Here is a 20,475-nt window from a genome sequence, read left to right on the forward strand (position 1 = left end):
TTGGACTGAATAGAAAAAGATAGGGAATTACATGTAGATAAACCATGGAACGTGGTGCGTGGAGAATACGCAGAGTGACAGACGGGAGTGCCTGCTATTGGGGCCGATGCGGACGGCAGAGGAAAGGGCTCCGTGGCCCAATGACAAAGACGGTATTTCCATTCCCGCTGCTCGGATCCAATAGGGCCGTCCATTTATATGGAGACTACTAAAGATCCAATGAGCATCTGTTCTTTTCCAGATAAGTGGATATCACCAGGTTCCTGCCTGAGAGTTTTCAACTGATTGCCTCAAGATCAAGGCCACAAGGCTAGATGTAGTCTTGTGTCCTCATCACCCTAGGTACCTCAGGTAGGTTCTTCAGGCTTCGGCGACTGATTCTTTAGTGACCAATTGCCTGAGGGCGGTGGCCTGTCAATGAAACTTAGCGCCTCTGCGTCCGTCCACGGCCCTGCCGTAAGCCCGCAACATCCTGGTCCTCCCGTCTCGACATTCCATTAGCGATCGAGAAGACCGCTTTTCGGCATCAACTTTTCCATCACAGCCCACACACTCCTTTCTTCCCCCCTTCGTGCCCCCTTAGCTGACCGTCCGACGGCCACACGGCAAAGCGCGAGAAGAGGAAAACAGCGAGAAAAAAGAAGAGAAGAAAAAGTCTATCCAGGTTGACACACTTACATTCGAACAACCGGCACACACGCGGCACTACCATCAACACATCCTGACTCGCCCTTCATCTCTCAAATCCATCGGGCTCCCCGCTGCGTTGACCGAACCGTTCGTTTCCCACGCCGCCGCCGCCGCCGCCGCTGCTTCCTGCAAGAGGGTCATTCCATTCCCCCCAAACAGCTCACCGCAACCCTCCTCCCCCCCCCCCCCCGTCCGACCGATGATTACGCAATAAGTCCCTTCCGTCCCCCACCCCGCCTGACTGCCGCCGCCGCCGCCGGCCACAAACTCTCAACGCACCGTATCCACAATGGCTTCCGTCGGCTCCCCGCCCGCCCCCGAACTCCTAATGGCAGTTCGTAACGAGCACAACAAGCCCTCCGTCTTCCGGTCCCTCCTCATCATCCGTCTCCTCAACGCCTGGTGGGTCCTCACCTTTTTCCAGCCCGACGAGTACTTCCAGGCCCTCGAACCCGCCTGGCGCATCGCCTTTGGCCAGGGGAGCGGCGCCTGGATCACCTGGGTGAGTTTTCAATTTCTCTATTTGTAATTTTTTTTATTCATGATCACTATTCACGATAGTCGAGGATGTAAACGTTTGTTGAATCCCATGTGCAACTAACACAAACCAGGAATGGAGAAACCAGCTCCGCTCCTCGCTGCATCCCGCCCTCTTCGCCGGCGTCTACACCCTCGCAGACCTCGTCGCCCGGCCCCTCCCCATCATCAGGCCATGGCTCCTCCTCGCCGCTCCAAAGGCCGCACAGGCCGTCTTCGCCGCCGCCGCCGACTGGTACACCTGGCAGCTGGCCGTCAAGATCTACGGCGCCGATAGCTCCGTCTCATGGTTCGCTGTAAGTCCTCACCACCACCATCACCACCACCATCACCACCACCATCACCACCACCATCAGTAGCTGTCACAACTGCTACATCCGCATAACTTGTCAAACCAAGGCTAATGCAATATCGTCATGTAGCTATTCATGAGCATGTTCAGTCCTTTCCAGTGGTACTGCTCCACCCGGACCTTTTCCAACTCGCTCGAGACCACGCTCACCATCATGGCCCTCAACTACTGGCCCTGGGAGCTCCTCAGTGATGCAAAAACAGAAAAGGAGAATCCCAAGCCCGCAAAGTCCATCTTACACACGCCCGGGACTCTCACTAGGTATGTTTCCGTCTCTCACATTTTGACACCGACCGGCCGCCCACCTTAACCGGCCTCTCCCAAAAAGAAAAACACTCGCTTACACGCCAACAGCCTCCGCCTATCCCTCATCCTCGCCGCAACAGCCGTCCTCCTCCGCCCAACAAACATCCTCATCTGGATACCAGTCGCCCTCGCGACCCTCCTCCGGCCCCTCCTCTCCCGCTCCGGTCCCACCTCCGGCCCCGGCCCCACCACCTCCGCCCTCACCCCGCAAACCATCCTCCTCCTCCTCCGCGAAGCCCTCCTCTGCGGCACCCTCGTCCTCTCTCTGTCCCTAACCTCAGATCGCCTCTACTTTGGCGAATGGGCTTTCCCCCCCTACAAATTCCTCTACTTCAACCTCTCCCAATCCCTCGCCGTCCTCTATGGCCGCAACGACTGGCACTATTACCTCTCCCAGGGCCTCCCCCTCCTCTCAATGACCTACCTCCCCTTCGTCCTCGTATCCCTCTACCACCCCCCGCAACCGACAACAACATCATCACACTCCAAAATCCCCAGCAAAGCAACCCTCGAAACCCTAACCTGGACAGTCTACATCACCCTCGCCGCCCTCTCCACCGTCTCCCACAAAGAAGTCCGCTTCATCTACCCCCTCCTCCCAAACCTCCACATCCTCGCCGCCGCGCCCCTAACATCCTTCTTCACGACCCCGGCCCCACCACCCTCCGCCAAGTCCCCGCTCCCGAAGCCCCGCCTCCGCCACAAACGTCTCCTCGCCTCCGCTTTAGCCATCCACGCCGCAATCGCCTTCTTCCTCACCCTCCTCCACCAGCCCGCGCCCCTGACGGTCCTGACCTTCCTCCGGACCTCGTACGCCCGCATACACCCGGAGCAAGCGGCCACATCCGCGCCGATCGCGTCCCTGGCATTGGCCTCGTTGTCCTCCTCCTCCTCCTCCTCCTCATCGTCAACAAAAGAATCTCAAGGCAAAGAACTCTTCGCCCTCTTCCTAACACCATGCCACTCCACCCCCTGGCGCTCCCACCTCCTCCACCCCGCCCTCCGCGCCCGCGCCCTCACCTGCGAACCGCCCCTGCACACCCAGCCAGGCACCCCCGAACGCGAAGCCTACCGCGACGAGGCCGACCGCTTCTACGACGACCCCCAGCTCTTCATGGCGACGGAGCTGTGGCCGGCAGCCGAGTCAAGCTCCATCTCCAGGTCCAACTCCGAGTCCGAGTCCGACGTTGGTTCAGGAACATCACCCGAAATATCATCAGCACCACCAGAAGACGTCCCCCGCTACATTATCGGCTTCGAAGGTATCGAACCCTGGCTCCACGACTTCTTCTCCTCCCCCAACGGCGCGGGCCGCCACCTCGGCGTGAGCCCGAGACGCGTCTGGTCAGGCTGGAACGGCTTTTTCAACGAGGACGCCCGTCGGCGCGGGAAGCTCGTTGTTTGGGACACGGGGCTGTATACTACTGTATCCTAGAGAAGTTGAACAACATCAGTGTAAGAGCAGAGAGTCAAAAAAATAAGATGTAAATAAAAAGAAAACGAAAAAAAAGGACCCCAAAAGAGTCAATAGAAATGTAAGAATCGCAATACATCACAAAATTAGAGCATCATCGCGACTTTGAGAATGGAAATAAAATTCTTTCTTTTCCTACCCCTATCCTAGGCCCATGGACACAAAAACCAAATCCCATGAAACGTTAAGGGGTTATGGTGTGGCCGAGACTACTACACTCATGAACAAAATAAAAACGCCAATTTGACAGGATACCCTTCATAGCGAGCGAGCCCGTAGACAATGCGTCGCTGTACACCAAGCCAGAGAATCGAACAACTCCGTACATTTATGATGGTTCACTCACAACAAGCACGCACATGCCTCCTTTTTCTTTTCAAACGTTCAAACGTAGTCTCTTGGAACTGGGGGTTGGCCTCGTCTAGACTGGCCCCCTTTTCCACCTCAGAAACCCTTGATGCATCGTGTCCAACCATGAGTGAAATGGCATGTTCCACACAAAAAAACGTGCTCTTGATAAACAAAACACCTCAAATGGGCATACTTCGAATTCGGATCCTTGTCGGTATTACCGCGCTGCTTCAGGTGCTGGTTGCGTTGGCGGTGCGATCTCCGGCTGAGAGGCTGCTGCCAACTGAGACTTTGCCGGTTGGGCCGGTGCTGGTGGGTTTGCTACGGTAGATGCGGGAGGCGGCGATACAGGACTCGTGACCGTTGGAGATGATGCCTGCTGCGCTGGCGCTGATGTCGGCTGGGGTGGCGGAGGTTGGGACGTTGCGGTTTGCGTCGCTGCCGGCTGAGCCGCCGCCGTCTGAATCGGGGCCGCTTGCTGTGGCAACGGCGGTACAGGTGGGTTCGGTGCCCTCTCCTCGGGTTCCCTGCGAATATCCAGGCTCTTTCCCCTCCCCGACATGATACTTGAGCCTCCCAAGGAAGATTGTCGGTCTGCTGGGGGCGATTTATTCCGTCGCTCGGCGTTCTCCTTGGCTTCACGGTATTTGTTCCTAATCCAACCGATGGGCCCCTTGGATTCGTCCTTGCCGTCCTTGTCCCGCGATTCATGACTGGTTTGTGCCTCGGCAGTGTACATGCCAGTATCTGAACTTTCCCCGGTGAAGCTCTTCCGGGGCCTGTATCCACCACTGCCAATCGAGGTCACGCTCACGTCGGCATTATCGTTGGATCCGAAAGCCAGACGCGGAGAGGTGATTGAAGGGTGGTGCTCGTGGCCTCTCTGTCGTGAAAGTCGCCATCTTCTCTTCTTTTCCTTATCCGGCTCGCTGGCGTCTGCGGAAGTCGTCACAATGGACTCTTCAGTCTGATCAACGTCAGAACCTTCGTTAAATGATGAGTGAAGTGATGTTGGCGGTGACTTTTTGGCCTTGAGCGTCTGCTCGGGATGTAGGGTGTTGCTAGAGGGGACCTGTGATGCGCGCGGGGTGGGTTCCGAGGGTGTATCAACTGCACCAGGCTGCTGGCCAACCGCGAGGGAATCGTGCTCTGGGATTGTATCGGCCACCAGATCCATGGGGTTGGGGGCCTCAAAACTAGGGGACACAGCGGCTGAGTGCGTACCGGACAAGGATGCGGCGGAGCTTTGCGCGCTCGGGTTCAAGCTCCCAGGAATCCGCTTCTTCTTCAATTTGTTCGGTTGTCGCTTCTCGCCCTCTCCCGTAGGGGATCTTTGGAATATGCCAGGAAGGACTCGTTCCTTAATGGGGGTCGTGGCTTCGTTCGGATCAAGCAGCCTCTCCTGGCTTCTGCCTGCGTTGCCAGCAGCGGTGGGTGCCAGGCTAGATGTGCCTATCGCAGCCGGCGCAGGCGAAATGCTCGACGCAGCGGGGGACTGATCAGGTGCTTCGACAAGCTCTTCCGTTGTTGTCGGGATCATGGGCTCACGGGTTGACGAGCCTGGAATGGGTGAAGCATCACGTCGGAACCTTCCCGTCTGAAGAGCAGGGGACTTCTTCGACGGGACTGTGTTGCTTCTGCCAAGCCCGCTGTTCGGCGTCGGGGCGAGTGCTGGGCTGTTCGGCGTCGTAGAACCTTCATGGTGCGAGTGCCTTGAAGATGTCGATCGGTTTCTTCTGAGCATTCCGTCTCTTCTTACACTGTCGGCGCCGGCACTCGCATTGGAAGCAGACCGGCCCAGACCCGACTTCCTGTTAGGGTTAGGAGTCACTGGCCCACTCGCTGCAGGGGGCGTGCCTTTTTCGATCAGCTGCTTTGTCTTCTCGTCAGTGGCCGTGCCCTGCATGCCAATCAAGAAGTGGTCCTGGTTTTCGATGAGGAAAATGAGCACGCATTGGTTTAAGCGATACTCTTCAGGAGCCATGGCGTGCTGCGGGTGCGACAGCATGCCGGGTTGGAAAATGGCTGCTAGATTCTGTGAATTCATCCTGTTCTCCTCCGACTTGGCGGCGAAGACAGCGAGCAAATCCAGGATGTATAGCAGGAGCTGGCGATTCAGCGGTGGGAGCTCCGTGATGAGCTTCTGGTACTTAACGATGGCCGCTTGATCGTCGAAATTTTCGACAAACTGCGGGCCTTCGGCATCGCCCACGGCTTGCCTCGTGGCGCCTCGCAACGGTTCCCTGAACTTCTCGTATAAATCTAGCGGCACAACAGGTTCAGGAAGGTCGTTGAGGTATCGTCGGAGCACGTTGGCAGCATCGTGAACCGTGTAATTGTCCCAAACCAGGCCCTTTCCGTAGCGATCGGGTGAGTCGAAAATCTGTTTCAGCTCCTTGATTCGCTTCTCGGAGCCACTCAGACGGAAAATACCCTCCACCGTTGTTGCTAAGACGGCATGTGAGCACGTTGGAGATGGACTGTAGTTTGCGTATACTTACCCTTTTCCTTCAAGAAGACGCCGCACTTGGCGACAACAATCGGTACGTAGCCATAAATATAGCTCTTTCCGTTCTCGTCGACGAGAGATATCGCGACATTGGCGTAGGTGATGCTCTGACGGAGAGGAACGCCGAAAATTCCGTGAGGCCGATTGTCTGCTGTAGAACCTTTAGCACATGAAGTAGAAGATGTTTTCACAGCCGCGCGGATGTGCTTGGCACACTGGCGCACAGGCATGGTGATGGACAGGGACAGCCTGTTGAGCCGTGCAGTCGGGTTCAAGGTATTGGAGGCTGTCGCATCACTCGAAGCGCAGACTTGAGGCAAAATGGGATCGCAGGACCCAACAGAATGGGCATCCTGCAACAGCAAGACAAGACTGAGAGGTACAGCTGACGTATCGATTGCCTCGTCGACATCTTCACTGAAGAGGGGTTGAGTGGGAGTTGGGGGCGGCTGTTGCGATGCGAAAGTAGAAGGGGCTCTACCGTGATGTTCCTGATGCTTCGAGGGAAGCTTGAATCCTTTCCACCACGATTTGAGATCTCTCTTATTCGGAGTCGAGGGCGCGGCGGGCGCGGTCGAGTTGCTCGTGGGCTGAAAAGCCTGGTTGGGGGGAGGAGCGGCGGACGTCATCGCAATGACGGAGCGCAGGTGGTCGGAGCTCAATTACTTTATCGCAGCCAGCGTCCTTTGGTTGTCGTGGGAATCGAGGATGAACAAAGTGTGTCAAGCGGCGGGGATTTGTCGAGCGACGGCCAAAGAAAGTTGTATGTTAGAGACAGATTCGGTGCAGTCGGTCCTCGATCTGTAGGTCAATCGGTTGGTCGCTTGGTCGCCTGGTGGTGTTTTGGCACAGGATCGAGTCGCTTGAAAGGTATTGGGTGTGAGCATGCGCTAGGATGAGATGCGACGCGCAGGCGGTGATTGGTCGTGGGCTTCTTTTGGCGCGCAAATATTCCTTTGTCGAGTGAAGCGCTCCTAGAGACCGTCTCTGGAAGTCCTCCTTGTCTTGTGTTGCAAAGGCCCTGCTGTTGATGTCATGAAGAAGTTCCGACCCAAGTGTGAGTAGGAACGAGGACGGGGGCGAGCGAGTGAGGTGACGAAGAGCGTCCGTGTAGGTGAAATGACCCAGGTGTATTCGGGCAGCGTTGACCGGGGACAGAGGACGGCGGGCCACGACGATGCGGAGCTAGAGAGGGGATGGCGGGAGTCGGTAAGACACGAGCGAGCTGTGCGTTGGTGGGATTTTTTTTTGACGATAGAAAACGAATGAAAGCGAGCGACGTTTCCGACCAGAACACTAGGCGCGACAACGACACCTTGAAACCTCTTCGTCGATAGTTGTCGGTCGGACAAAAGAGGGCGAGGGGTGAAGGAGTTTGGTCTGGAGAAGAGAGTCTGGGGGTCGAGTAAGGTAGAAGGGGGAAAATGCAAGGTATGTGCACCGGTACCAGGTAAGCAATAGGAAGGTGAGTAAGGTGAGATGAGGCAAAGGCAGAGCCCAGAGAGAGAGAGAGAGAGAGGGCGAAGCAAGTACGGAGTCGGTACGGAGTACCTTAGGTACGAATAGACGAAGGCGGAGGGACGCAGGAGAGGTTGCAGGTGCCGGTGCAAGTCAGAGGTCCAGGTCCAGTCCAGGTCCAGGTTGGGGGTCTAGGTCCAAGTGGTCCAGGCCGGGCGTAAGTGTAATGTGCGTGTGCGTGTGTGCGTAAATCGGGCGAGGTCAGGAAATGGAGGTAGGTTATGTATGGTAAGGCAAGGTGAGAGAGAGAGAGAGGGCGGGAGAGAGGAAGAGAGCAGCTTAGGTGAGGTGTGAGGTAAGGCAGACACCTAAGGTAGGAAGAGAGGTGTGGAGGAAAGGAGTATGGGTGTGCGCTAGACGCGTTGTCGTCAGTGGTGATGAGACCAGTACTTGTTTCCTTTTTTTTCTGATATGATTCAAGCTCACAGGCAGCACCTCCAGGCCAGGCTGAATTTGTCAAAGCCGGTCGAGGTGAGAATGCACAATGAATGAGCGTAGTGTAGTTGAGCGAGTGAGGCTGGAATAATGAGAGAAAGAGTGATAGTGAGACTGAAAGTGAGAGTGAGGTTTTGCGTTGCAGCAGTGAGTAATACTGAGGTACCCAGCTGTGGACAATGAAGTGTGATGCACTGAGTAACGATATTGGACGTCGACGATGCGGGAACAATAGACACCAAGAAACAAGCATGGAGTCGGGGAAACGCAAAGTACCCAGAGCTGAGCGAATAATGGTTACAGTGCCCAGCGGTCCGCGGACAGAGAAATGCAAAAGACACGACAGGGAGCGTCAAGCAAGCATCAATAACACACACATACTCCGTACACACATCAGGAGCAGCAGCAGGAGGAGCATACCAAGCGGTACAACTCGTCAGCGCGGCGGCGGCAACCAGGCGCTGACAATACGGGACGGGATGGATAACCCGGACCAAGGTAGCAGCAATGAGCAGGGTTGACGCCGGTCAGGTGGTCTGGTAGGGCCAGAGACGACGAGGATGGATGAGGGTTGTGAGGGGTTGGACGGCTGCGATACCGATGTCATGCCCATTTGACGGGGCAGAGGCTCCAATGTGAATTCACTGTCAATATCTACGCGGTACGGAGTACCTAGTACCAAGGTAAGGTAAGTACGGAGTAGGTAGTGGGCACAGGGACTGGCGCTGGGCCTTGGCTAGAGAGGTTGGGTGGGAGGAAACGGGAGTGTGGGAGCGGGAGTGGAAACATAAGATACCTGCCTTCCTCGCCACTTTGACGAAGGAATGGAAGTACCCCTAGGTGAGGTGTGTCTAAATGGTCTGGAGCAGGGCACTCTGAGGTGCTCACGAGTGGAAGAGAGCCGGCCCGGGACCTTGCAACAGCTCCAGAAGGCCCAGGGAGCAAGACAGGCCAGGCACTCCAGGCCCATCGTACGGTGGAGAGAAAGACTCGTCGAGGCCCGAAGGCTGCATCGGCCAATGTGTGCTACTGATGCGCAGTTACGTGCGACGTGGGACGTTGAATGCTGCTGGGCATTGGCCGTTCATTAGCCGTCTGTCACTGGTCGTTCCCGACCGTCGCGGACTCACGGCGTCTCCCTGACCACTGGGGTTCCTGGCCTGGTACGTTAGCACGTTACCTTAGCTATCAACCTAAAGTACCCAGACGTAAGGGCCCATGGCAGGTAGTTGCCGGTAGGGTACCGTCACCGACGATCGAAGAGGAGGTGGGCTGGCGAGGGTAATGGTGCCTTGATATTTTACCTTGGGATACCTTAGGTATTCAGTGAGGAGTACCTTATCGTAATGCCGGCGGTGGAACTGGGAGACTACCTACCCTGTGGTTGCTTGCTGGTGTTGCTTGCTGGTGTTGCTTGCTGGGGAAAGGCTGACAGCATGCAAGGGGACGACGACGCGGCACTTCCTGGTAGATGGATGCAAAGGCATGGTGGCATGCGAGAGGAGAGACGGGAGTGAGAGAGAGGATGAATCTGCAAAATTCACAGTGTTCCAGTGTCCACGCCCGGGCACGTCTCCATATCATTGGTACGTACTATGCATACAAGTAACAATAAACGCTTTTGTCCATCTCCAGCTGGCAGGTCCAAAGCGAGTGCCGTAATTTCCATGTTGCCATGCACCCAGCTCCAAACACGGCCAAGTACCATTAACATGGCAAGATACCTAGTACCTCGCCGCATTTTTGGCTCTGTGGGGCGTGGTCAGGAAGGATCAAATGGGACAACGGGAGGCCTGGGCCAACCTGGGTGCCTGCCACCTGTGACCTGGGTTCTTACCTCGGGGGGATGGCAAAACTTCGACTCTCGAGGCTCGAGGCAGCCACGGCACCTCAGCGTGAGAGGGAAGGACTCAAGGAGAACGAACAATGGCAGAAGTCAGGAAGGAGGGGTGACCCTGCCGACGGGAGCTCTTGCGCGAAATGAGACTGACGAGATGGTGGTGGGTCCCAGACTCCCGAGTCCCAGTGACCACTGATGAACGGCCCTTTCTCCGAGTCCTCCCCGCCTGGCGGGTTTGTCTAAAATTTTGTTTTTTTTATTTAATTCTCAACACCAGATCAATAAAGCAATCACATTCAATCAATCTCTCATTTCACTACCACGCGCTTACATACGTACTCTGCATCAGTCTAGTGATTCCAGTCCACACTTTTTCAAATCACGGCATTACATCCTTACGAATACCTCGCGCTGGAGTAAGATACCTACCTTACGCAGATATACTTTGAGCACCCAGACGAGACGTGCAAACGGATACCTACCAGGTACCTAAGCACCTACCTACCTTAGATCCAGCAGTGGAGTGAACGCAGAGATTTCATACGGCGTCCACAGTCCGGCGAGGAACTTTAAGTTAAGGTACGGCAAGGGAAGCGTGCAGATGCTACCAGCCACGCCACACCACGCCACGCTCTCACTTGTCAAGATCTTACCTTGGGTTCCAATCTCGAAAAGATGCGTCACCCATCAATGAGCGGCATTATCTCAACGTTCTGACATTTATGTTTCGACTCCCATGATCCCTAGATGCTTGGGATCTATCCGTAGAGATCCAGGTTCCATCGCTTGCGCACTTCATCCATCACTTCATACTGCGTCAACTACCGGCATGCGCCAACCGGAACCCCTTTCCCTTACATGACTTACAACTTACAGCGCCTTCGCTACGGATGCATAGGGTATTCAAAGATGCAACATGCTTATGTCAAGGTACCTAGCGGATTTGCCGCATGCTGGAAAGGCCCCTCTTCCCCTCTTGAGTCTTTTCGGCCGTTCGCGAAAAGCCTCGCGAGTCAAGCTGGGGAGGGCGACTCGTGCGGCACTGCGGCTTGCTGCCAGTGAGCAGAGTCACTAATCCTTCCCTCCACGAAAGCTTAGATACGCAGTGCCCCGACACCAGGGCAGCATACCTAGGTACTCCAGAGAGCTTTCATGCGGGCAGTGGTAATTGCACAGTGACAGTCACGTTGTCCGAGCCGTCTCTGTACTCCCGAGTTTCCAGCCTCTCGATGGGATCTACCTGGTCCAATTGATGGTCTGGATGGTTCATCCATGGTTGTCGTCTGCTTAGACGTGGAGACAAGTCCCCTCTTATGCTCCTAGCGGCCCTGGCGGGAGCTCACCGGAGCTTGGGCGCTCTACTACGGGTAACGGAGCCAGGAGAATACCAGTTTTGGAAATTGGTTCTAGAAGGGAAAAAAAACAAAACAGGAACAGGAATCAATAAAAAAAACAAAACAAAAACTAAGTCGGAAAGAAGTCGCCAGGAAAGAAGAAAGGACAAACACGAGAGCAGGGAGCTATCTGCCTCCTGCCGATGTCATCCATTCTAGAAGTCGATGCAAGACAAGAATCGATTCAAGACCAATCTAGGGTACCTTTCTCAATTACCACTAACACGACATGGACGCTGCCTTTTTGAATGTCGTGATCCCTAGATCTTGACACTCAGGTTACTCAATCACTTTGAAGCCATCAGCCACTTTGTCATCCTCTTACCGCAACAGTGAGAGCTCACTCAGGACCAAAAGTTATTGCTTATTTCTTGGGGCCTTTAACAAGCATCGAGCAAACTCTGAAATAAGGCATGGCACAAAAGGCCGCGCAGTCTGACCATGGAAACGACCTGACGGGAATGCGCCGCCAGAGGTACCTGCATTAATTGACACCTGCTCGTCTCGTCCAATCCGGGCCGGGCACCAACTGACAGATGCACCTCCCACCCCGGTCCTCAAGCTGGCAGGCACCTCTTTCCTCTTTCCCTCTTCCATCTCAAAGTACCTCAAAGTAAGGTACCTTAATGTGGGAAGAAGAAAGTGCATCTGTGACACGCAACTGCCGCAACATCAGGCCAGCCGTGAATTCGTTCTGCAATCAATTGACTTTTGGGCTGAAATATTGACATATCGCCAGCGGCATGCCGCAATTCTTTTCCCACATCAGCCAGGGCTGCATACCGTCACGTCGACATGCGAAACCCACCACGCGGCGTGCTCAATTATCCGTCCGACTTTCGCTTTTTCGAGACTCCCTGTCTTACCTATTCTTACTGCCTTACTTGTCCCTGTCTGTTGAGCTGTTTTGCAAACTTCAACCATGGCCAGTTGTTCCATTTCACCGTATGAACTACCTATCTCGGACTCGAAAACTTGGCTTTCGTTGCAATTTCCGTCCGGCAACCTGCTTTCGGCCGGTGGATCTGCTGTTATCAGTCTGGGAGGAAGAATCTGGCAAAGTAGCGTTTCGTTTCCCCTGCCTTGGTCGAGTCATCAAATGCTACCACGACGACATCATCTTGCTCTCACCCATCCGTTTTGAGCTTCTCCTGAACCAGAAGAGGACTTCCGTCACGTCTTGACCTCAGGGCGCGGTCCATTTGCTGGTCCAGCCCGAACCTCCGTCTCCGAAGAGGCAAAGGCCGCTGTCGATCACTTTGCCAGCGCCGAACTAAGCCTCCTGGCGGATGGAACTGTGCCGGTACGGTCAGGCCTTGCAACCATGGACTCAACCGACGACATCTGTCCATGCCCGGTGTGCCAGTCTGCTCTCTGGGACAATCAAAGCCTGCAAGGCATCGGCTGTCGAGCATCCAATCTATTTATTTCAAGAGGAGACGCGGTGCTGTCTTCCGCTTTTGACTTTTTCTCCAGCTTGACCATAACATAGGTAGAAGCGATCCATGGTGGTGGAGCCGAGACACACAACACCACAGAGCATTCGTTCCTTGTGCTCCCTCTCGCGGCCCTCTTCTCCGGAGTGATACCGCCACTCAGGAAGAAGAAGAATCTCATCTCGTAACGTCGGCGCCGAGGTTCAAATCGTCTAGGCAGTCAATTCGTCACCCGTGGCCAGATACCATGCCACTTCCAAGCTTCGGTTCGCAGCACTCACCTGCAACCGACAGAGTCTAGCCAATGGGCCTCAGGACATGCTGCTCCTAGCGAACCCTGCGCTCTCTGACTGACACCAACACATCAGCCGACGTTCCAGGTAATGTCTGACAGCTTTGACACCAATGTCTCGCATTTTTCCCGACATACCTCTGGCTCAGGAGAACAAAGCCTAAGACTCCTCGTGTTTTCTCATCAGCTCAGCAACATGGAGTCATGGGCGACTGGCTCACGGTTCACGGTTCACGTACCTTTTGCAGAAAAGCAACATACGCCATCCAACGCACGCAACCCAATGGCACACCCCAATTCAGCCCATCCGGCCTGAGGTGGTAGCCTCTGCACTGTCTGCAGAACAGAGCCCAGATGCTGGATCTTGCCGAACATCCATCGTTCCGACCATTCATCTGCCTTTCCATGCCCATGTCTATCCCATCTTCAGGGACTGGCGGGTTACAGTGGCTCTCATAGCAGCAGATACCTTACCGCTACTTACGCTCTCGAGGTCCTCACCGTAATCCAGGCGGTAACCCGCATGTACTCTTCCGTCTTATTGGCAATTGCTCCCACCCCCATGGCTACCCGATGACGTCGTGTACCTCCGGCTTCGACGACGATGCCCGCATCCCCCGCCAGGTTTATGTCAACGGCCTTCAGTGCTTGAAAGAGCTTGTTGCCCCGACGCCCTTCCCGGCTTCGACAGTGCTGCCTCCAGGTCCCGCCATGCCGCCCAATGTCGGCGTCTGCCGCCCACTGCCACCGCACAGCACCACGCCACACCCTCTCACCCTAAGACTACGTACCATCGTGAGGACCCTTCAAAATGCCGTCAATGAGCTGCTCCAACCAATGCCGGGTTCATCCCGTTTCCATAATTAGCACCAAATCCTTTCTCGTCATGCAGGGACACACAGCGCCCGTTCTCCAAGTCAGAAAATGTCGTGTTTCCTCACCCGGACCTGTTGTCCAACAACAACCGAGTGGGATTTGCGGAGAAGAGCTGCCTCGGACACGGCTTTGGCATCATCTCTACTGGTTGCATCGCATTTCCTTCGTCTTCAACGCACTCTGTACCCAGTACCTGCTACCTAGTCGACCTTTGGGGGTGGCGCAGAACCACACATCTTCGTCATCAAAACCAGCCCATTCGCCTCAGCTCGCCCAATAACGACTGACTTCCGCCTTGCCCTGTTTACCGTCGCATTTTTTCGGGACAACTCACAACTCGCTCTTGGCCGGAGAGATCCCTGATCTACGCCTATCTACAACACTAACTGCAGGAAATGAAACAGGCTAATTGTTGAAACGGAGGATTCTTGTCTTCGCCATAGGCATTCAGCCCTGCAGACCACCACTTGCAAATCCTTTGCCGTCCATACGAGCCAAAATCCCACGCAACCCACGCACCATGACAAGTTCACCTCCTTGATAGACAACGGTCAAATCCACACTATAACCTGTTGTTCAGGTTCCGAGGAACGCGGGGTAGAAGGCGATGGAAGGAGGGGCATAGCCACACTTTTTGTTCATTTCCATCATGCGCTCACATGACTGTGCTTCTAATACGATAGCGTGCTGACTTTGTGCCCGTCGTAGCTTGCTTGTCCATGGCAGCGCAAATGTGGAGGTTCGGAGCCGTCGGGAGGGCAGTCGCTCTCTCTCACACACACAACTTGGCGCTTGGAGACTGGAGGACCTATTTGTGGATACGCAGCATTCGTGATTCCAAGTTCTTCATCAAGGACTTTACTGTATGGTTTCCTTGGTTCTTGGTTCGATTGACAACTCGGAGCTGATCACGGGAATGATCGTGGGTTGCTATTCACGAGACATGTGCGAGTGATCGGCAGCCATGACGGGGTGTAGTAAGTTATCTCTCTTGATTCTGGAGGTGAGTTCCATCTTTCGCCTGTAATGCACGTGATAGTGAGGGGGTGGGGATGGTCCAGAGACACTGCTATTGTCATGGATTGATCATGCCTCTCGATGCATATGCCGAGTGAAGAGCTTTTGACAGGGCTAGGCACTAGAAGGCGAAGTTGGTTAGAATTCATCTTGACTCGGTTGACTAGGTATACGAGTTTGACGACCACGATGACGGTTTGAAGCCATTGGCTTTGTAAGGACAACCTCGTGATTCTATTTCAAAGGCTTTGAGATATCGTGGTGTTGTCGAAGGATTTGCGTGCGTCACCCGGTGTTGTTTTGAAGAGTGCACCGGTCACTATACTACAAGCGTATTGTAGAGCTTGCCTTGCGTTCTTCTGGGATAAGTTATCTGATACAGAGTCTCGAGATTCTGATTCTACCTTGCGTCTTAAGAGTCTCACTTCATCAATCTGTTGCTTTGTCCTTAAGTTTGGGAAAGTATCTCACAAGCAGTCTCGCGGCACTTAAGAAAGTGGCGTTCCTGGACAATGGCGAGTAACGAGATTCGAGATGTCGTTTGTCGTAGGGGGATTCACTTTGAAATCTGGACTGCAATGGAATATCCGGATTCGGGACTCTACTTCAAGCAAGACAGGTAAGTCGTAGTTTAAGAGTCCAACTCAGATGCAAATATCAAACAAGGTTGACAACTGTAATATTGGTGTTCGGTGTTACCGAGTTACACGCGGCCGTCTTCGCTCCAGTAAACGGTCATACAAGGGCCTTAGCTGCACTCCTTCGATGAAAGCCGGTTCTTGAGAATACAACGAGCCTTTCTTTGGCGAACGGTGCTATCGATAGGACAATACAGAAGGTCTAGTATCAGTCGGCGTAGTTGGCCATGATGAATGAAGCTTTTAGACATCTTCCTACGTCTCATCGATTCCGGCCACGAAGTCTTGTGTGCCCGCGTCTGAAGTGATAGTTTAGAGAATGTTGAATATTTACCATGTAGGCTTTTCAGTCATGTCTGGATCGCTTGACTTCTACTTCTCTATTTACTTGTATGGTGAGAGATGAGCTGGAGTAGATACAGCACTGATGTGGCATATTCTAGAGGCTTTGTCAAGTAAACCTTTGTGTGTAAGGATTGACATGCCAAGGGGAAGTTGAATAACAAGACGTCAGGCTCCTCGGAGTTCTTCACTCCAGTTTTTCAACGATTGGCAGAGAGTATTTACACTGATGCTGTAAAGATAGCACATAGAGCTGAGTATTTAGTGACGAATTGCCTCGAACAATTAAATAGGAGGGGCATACGTGTCTCCCAACGGCCATCTATGAGTTGGTAATTGGGCCGTTCCATTTAAAAAATCTCTTAGTTAAAAGATATTATCTCACACATAGGTTAGGAGGAACTCGTGCGATTGACAGAAGTAACTCAAAAATGAGCATTTCTCCTCAGATGCCGCTTCACTTACACGGAAGGGCAGAGGAAGCCCACTTTATGGGATCGGCGCGTTTGAGTGTGGCCTGTGCGCCCGGCACTTGGAGGGGTGAGCTTCAGCCACGGTGGCTTGACTTTGCGACGACATCATTAGCTTTCCAGACACATGTCCAACAATCCCCGATTCTACAAAACCCTACCGAAATCGAACTCTCCCCCGAAAGTATCGTGAGCCTAAGTAAAGGAACCCCATAGAAATACATTATGGCTCGATTATCGTCGGCGTCACCATTTACCGCCGGCGGCGCATCCCCCGAGAAGGGCGCAGCCGAGCTGAACCAACTCCTGCGACGACTCGACCACGCGATCCTCCATGCCGATCAGAGCCGCGAGCGCAGGTTACGGGCTAGCGAATTTGAGCGAGCGAGATTGAATTCGGTATGGGATTCTTGATGAAGGTCAATACAGCGCGTTGCTTTTGTGCTCACCAGGAATTTCTCACAGAACCTTGAATATGCCCGAAGTCTTCTTACCAGAGTAGAGCAGGAGGCACTGCACGTCAAGCTACTCTCCCGGAGACAGGATATGCAGGTCGACCTGAACCGTAAACGCGAACTTCTCGAAAGGCTGGTGGACAGGATGCATGATCTTGAACAGGTGCGCTCCTTTGACACCCTACAGACGGAAGCAGGGGATGGCGAACTCCGTGGGGCGCGGCTGACACCTGCGCAATAGTTACACGAGGATGAGGATGACAACAGTTCAGATGGAGAGGACGTCCTGGCCGATATCATTCCCACACCGAGCGAGAGCATGGACTCGCGATCAACAGACATACCCACAGACAACACCCCCGAAGACGACGACGATGAACCAGAAATACCTGACCTGCCTCCACCAGTCACAGCTGTTCTCAGAGAACCGTCAGAGGCGCCATCGGCGCCAGCACGATCAGCAACAGAACCATCACCTGCGCCGCAAACACACACGACCCCCGACGCGGGCACGACGACAACGCAGACCCTCCGCTCCCGCGGCCCAGCAGCCCGCCCAGACTCGCCCTCCGCGACAACGACAGCCACAGCCCGCGCAGCCCTCTTCGCCTCCCGCCGCTCCAACACCATGAAATCATCGGCCTCCGGACCCGCGTCGTCGACGGCGACGGCCGAGGCGATCCTGGACCACCAGCGCGCGGAACAGGACGCGCTCTCCGAGTCGATCCTCAAGATGGCCAGCGCGCTCAAGGCCAGCTCGCAGAAGTTCTCGAGCACCCTCGAGCAGGACAAGGGCGTGGTGTCGCGGGCGGCGGACGGGATGGATAAGACGGAGAGATCGATGGACGCCGCGAGCCGGCGAATGGGCACGCTGCGGAAGATGACGGAGGGGAAAGGGTGGTGGGGGCGGATGATTTTGTATGCCTGGGTGTACGGGCTCATGGTGGCCTTGATCCTCTTGGTGTTTGTAATGCCCAAGCTGAGATTTTGAGGCATGAGGTGCGGTAGGTATGAAAAGGCCTAGCACTTGTTTTGCGAAGATTCAGAACGTTTTTGGCAACATGTCTACAGGGGCGTTTGGATAACAAAGGGGGCTCCTTCTCTGAATCGGGTACGAGGGGGGCATAGCATAAGCGGCACTACCAAATGCAAAGATGATTCTGCTTTTTTCTCTCTCTTTTTTTCCCCCCCACGATTCTGCTCATTTTATCCGGAAGTCTGTTGGTATACCAAACTGCCTACCATACCCACCGACTCCTTCACAAACCAATCCAAGCCACACACAACGCAAAAGTCAGCACACCGAGCCCCCCGATGATGCCACCCTGTCCATTCCCCACCGACGCCGACTGTTCCAGGGCCATCGCAGGCGGAGGCGAGGGATCAGGGACCCCGAACGTTGACGTCTTGATTGGTCTACTCGTCGAAGACGCCGAGGGTGTAGCGGTCGTCGGGGTAGCGCAGGGTTTCGCAGACGCGATCTGGGGCCTGGACGTAGCCGAAGGCGAAGAAGACGACGATGACGATGTTGATGATAACGGTGGTAGCGGGTCCGTGATAAAGGTCGGCCACGTATTCGACGCGAGGCTCTGGATGGATTTTGTCTTGAAGTCGGCGCCGAAGCAGGCTAGGCCCGTTCTCTGGCTTTCGCCTGAGCCGCGTGGAAGGGTGCCGCAGACGGGGCTTTCTGTGTTACTTTGCGAAAGGGGGAGGTCATGTTAGTGTGTCCGAGGCTGAAATCGAAAGAGGGGGGCGAGAAGGTAAAGTGGTTCAGCTTTCCGACATACCAGCATAGGGTCCTCTCCCCGTTCTCTGTCTTGCCGCTGCAGACTGGTTCGGCGGGACCTAGACAAGTCGAGTACAGGCTTCCGCAGAGCCATCTGCCCGTGTTGTGGCATGCGATTCTTGAGGTTCCTGTGCCGGCTGTGCAGGTGACTAATGCGAGTTCTGAGAAGAGGTTGATAGGTTTTGCGTTAGTACGGGTTCATTCTTTTTACTTCCTGGTCTGATCCAATCTCTCCCCCTTTCCTCTCTCTCTCTCTCTCCCCGGAGAAAGCATTACTTGGGGGAAGAAAATCCAGGCAGGTGTGAGGTAAAGATTATGAATAAAGACAACTAACCTCCCCCTGTTCTGAAGAACCCGCACGTTTCCTTTCCTGTGCCCTCTGAGATGACCTGCCTCGGGGTCGGGACTCCAGACCGCTGTTGGTCTAGCGGGCCGCTGCTTTTCAACCTGCCGAGCGGGAGACTTGCGCTCTCTGTTGGCATGACGATGGCGAGGGCGATGGGGTCCGCTGTCGTTGGAGACAGGAGGGTGCTAGCGAAAGCGAGTAGAATAGCGTGGCCTCGCATATCGAGCAACGAAGGGGAGCAAGCAATGAAGAAGCCAAGAGACGTACGTGCCTTCAGAAACGGGCGGGCCATTGCGAAGAGGAGACGCGCAGAAGGGCATTTTGACTTGGTTCATATAAGTCAGAAGGCTCTTGGCATCTTTCTGAGGGCGGACTCGGGTGTTTTTGAAGTTCAAAGGTGACTCAAACTGGAATAGAAACGATCGAAGTAGGAGCAAACATGTACGACGAAAGACACAAGCGAAGTGGGTTGCCCTTGCTTGTATTCGAATCGAGACCCAAAATGGGCCAAAACTGCGTCTCTTTGTTCATCACGTCGCTTCCTCTGCCCTCATACGACGCAAACATCTGGCTGAGAGTTTCAAGGGCGGAATATCTCTACTATGTTGCATGGTTCCGAACCTCATCAATGGCTGTCGAGGTCTTGAGCTATGGCCACGTGCTCTTGAAATAGCAATGATTGAACCAGGCGAATGCGCGAGGTGTGCTCTAGCCATCGAAGGTGAAATCATCATGTCACCGAGCTCAAACAGTGTGTAATTCAATCTCGACGTGTTCAACATGGCTAGGCTTTGCGGGCCCGGGGGATATCTATAATAAATTTCTCCATGGGATGTATGTAGCATTACCTGCGTACAGCTAAATACAATATCGATCCCGGTGAGATGCGCGGTAGTACGTTGAGAGACAACAGCCATTAAGATCTGAACAATGGGTTATCTCTGCTTGCAGGACTTACACTTATACCTAAGAAGAAAAACATGATAAAGTCATTCCCATAAGACCGCTTGGTCCGCCAGGGCCTTTCGAGTAGAACCAGATGCTGGAGAAACAGTGAAGTTCGCCAGATCATTGAACATTTCAAATCAGCCCAACTCAGCCGGTTTCATCGCGCTTCCTATAGAATCGTTCGCCGGTGCCTGAAACACATCCCGATGCGCAGACGAGGACGTGGGCGACATGGGCGACATGGACTGATAGTTCCACTGCTCTCCCTCTTTCGGATTCGTCGGAGACACACCCGGCTGGTCGCCGGCGAGCTCGTGGCTAGGGGACGGCGAGACGTGGCCGCCGCCTCTCGATTCTCCCCGGACCGAGGACGCTCGTCTCCGTCTCACGACGAGCCATGTGGCGACGCAGCCGGCGACGGCGAGGATGGTCACGCTGCCGAGGACGCCGCCGACAACGGCAC

At 54.5% G+C, this 20,475-nt stretch overlaps 6 protein-coding genes across 6 annotated transcripts; 3 read left to right on the forward strand and 3 right to left on the reverse strand.

Moving 5' to 3' along the window:
- Nucleotides 1-884: 884 nt before the first annotated feature.
- Nucleotides 885-3,452, forward strand: BDZ83DRAFT_610934 (Alg9-like mannosyltransferase family-domain-containing protein). Its single transcript, XM_060507623.1, has 4 exons — nt 885-1,192; nt 1,302-1,523; nt 1,650-1,840; nt 1,934-3,452. Exons 1-4 carry the CDS (start codon nt 980-982, stop codon nt 3,318-3,320), a joined length of 2,013 nt encoding a protein of 670 aa, XP_060368084.1. The 5' UTR covers nt 885-979; the 3' UTR covers nt 3,321-3,452.
- Nucleotides 3,453-3,927: 475 nt separating this feature from the next.
- Nucleotides 3,928-6,848, reverse strand: BDZ83DRAFT_749566 (RhoGAP domain-containing protein; the record flags this gene model as incomplete). Its single annotated transcript, XM_060513779.1, has 2 exons — nt 3,928-6,158; nt 6,212-6,848. 2 exons carry the CDS (start codon nt 6,846-6,848, stop codon nt 3,928-3,930), a joined length of 2,868 nt encoding a protein of 955 aa, XP_060368085.1.
- Nucleotides 6,849-7,309: 461 nt separating this feature from the next.
- Nucleotides 7,310-8,505, reverse strand: BDZ83DRAFT_170728 (uncharacterized protein). Its single transcript, XM_060501468.1, has one exon. The coding sequence runs from the start codon at nt 8,423-8,425 to the stop codon at nt 7,772-7,774; it is 654 nt and encodes a 217-aa protein (XP_060368086.1). The 5' UTR covers nt 8,426-8,505; the 3' UTR covers nt 7,310-7,771.
- Nucleotides 8,506-12,138: 3,633 nt separating this feature from the next.
- On the forward strand, nt 12,139-12,820 carry BDZ83DRAFT_610944 (uncharacterized protein). Its single transcript, XM_060507624.1, has 2 exons — nt 12,139-12,160; nt 12,215-12,820. The coding sequence occupies exons 1-2, from the start codon at nt 12,150-12,152 to the stop codon at nt 12,588-12,590; spliced, it is 387 nt and encodes a 128-aa protein (XP_060368087.1). The 5' UTR covers nt 12,139-12,149; the 3' UTR covers nt 12,591-12,820.
- A 3,781-nt stretch (nt 12,821-16,601) lies between these two features.
- On the forward strand, nt 16,602-18,098 carry BDZ83DRAFT_610950 (uncharacterized protein). The gene is made up of 3 exons (XM_060507625.1): nt 16,602-16,876; nt 16,943-17,095; nt 17,174-18,098. The coding sequence occupies exons 1-3, from the start codon at nt 16,703-16,705 to the stop codon at nt 17,921-17,923; spliced, it is 1,077 nt and encodes a 358-aa protein (XP_060368088.1). The 5' UTR covers nt 16,602-16,702; the 3' UTR covers nt 17,924-18,098.
- A 250-nt stretch (nt 18,099-18,348) lies between these two features.
- On the reverse strand, nt 18,349-19,356 carry BDZ83DRAFT_749568 (uncharacterized protein; the record flags this gene model as incomplete). Its single annotated transcript, XM_060513780.1, has 2 exons — nt 18,349-18,521; nt 19,053-19,356. The coding sequence occupies 2 exons, from the start codon at nt 19,354-19,356 to the stop codon at nt 18,349-18,351; spliced, it is 477 nt and encodes a 158-aa protein (XP_060368089.1).
- Between the last annotated feature and the right edge of the window lie 1,119 nt (nt 19,357-20,475).

The sequence above is a fragment of the Colletotrichum acutatum genome, assembly GCF_030867785.1.
Source record: "Colletotrichum acutatum strain CBS 112980 chromosome Unknown BDZ83scaffold_20, whole genome shotgun sequence".
Classification (NCBI taxonomy): Eukaryota; Fungi; Ascomycota; class Sordariomycetes; order Glomerellales; family Glomerellaceae; genus Colletotrichum; species Colletotrichum acutatum.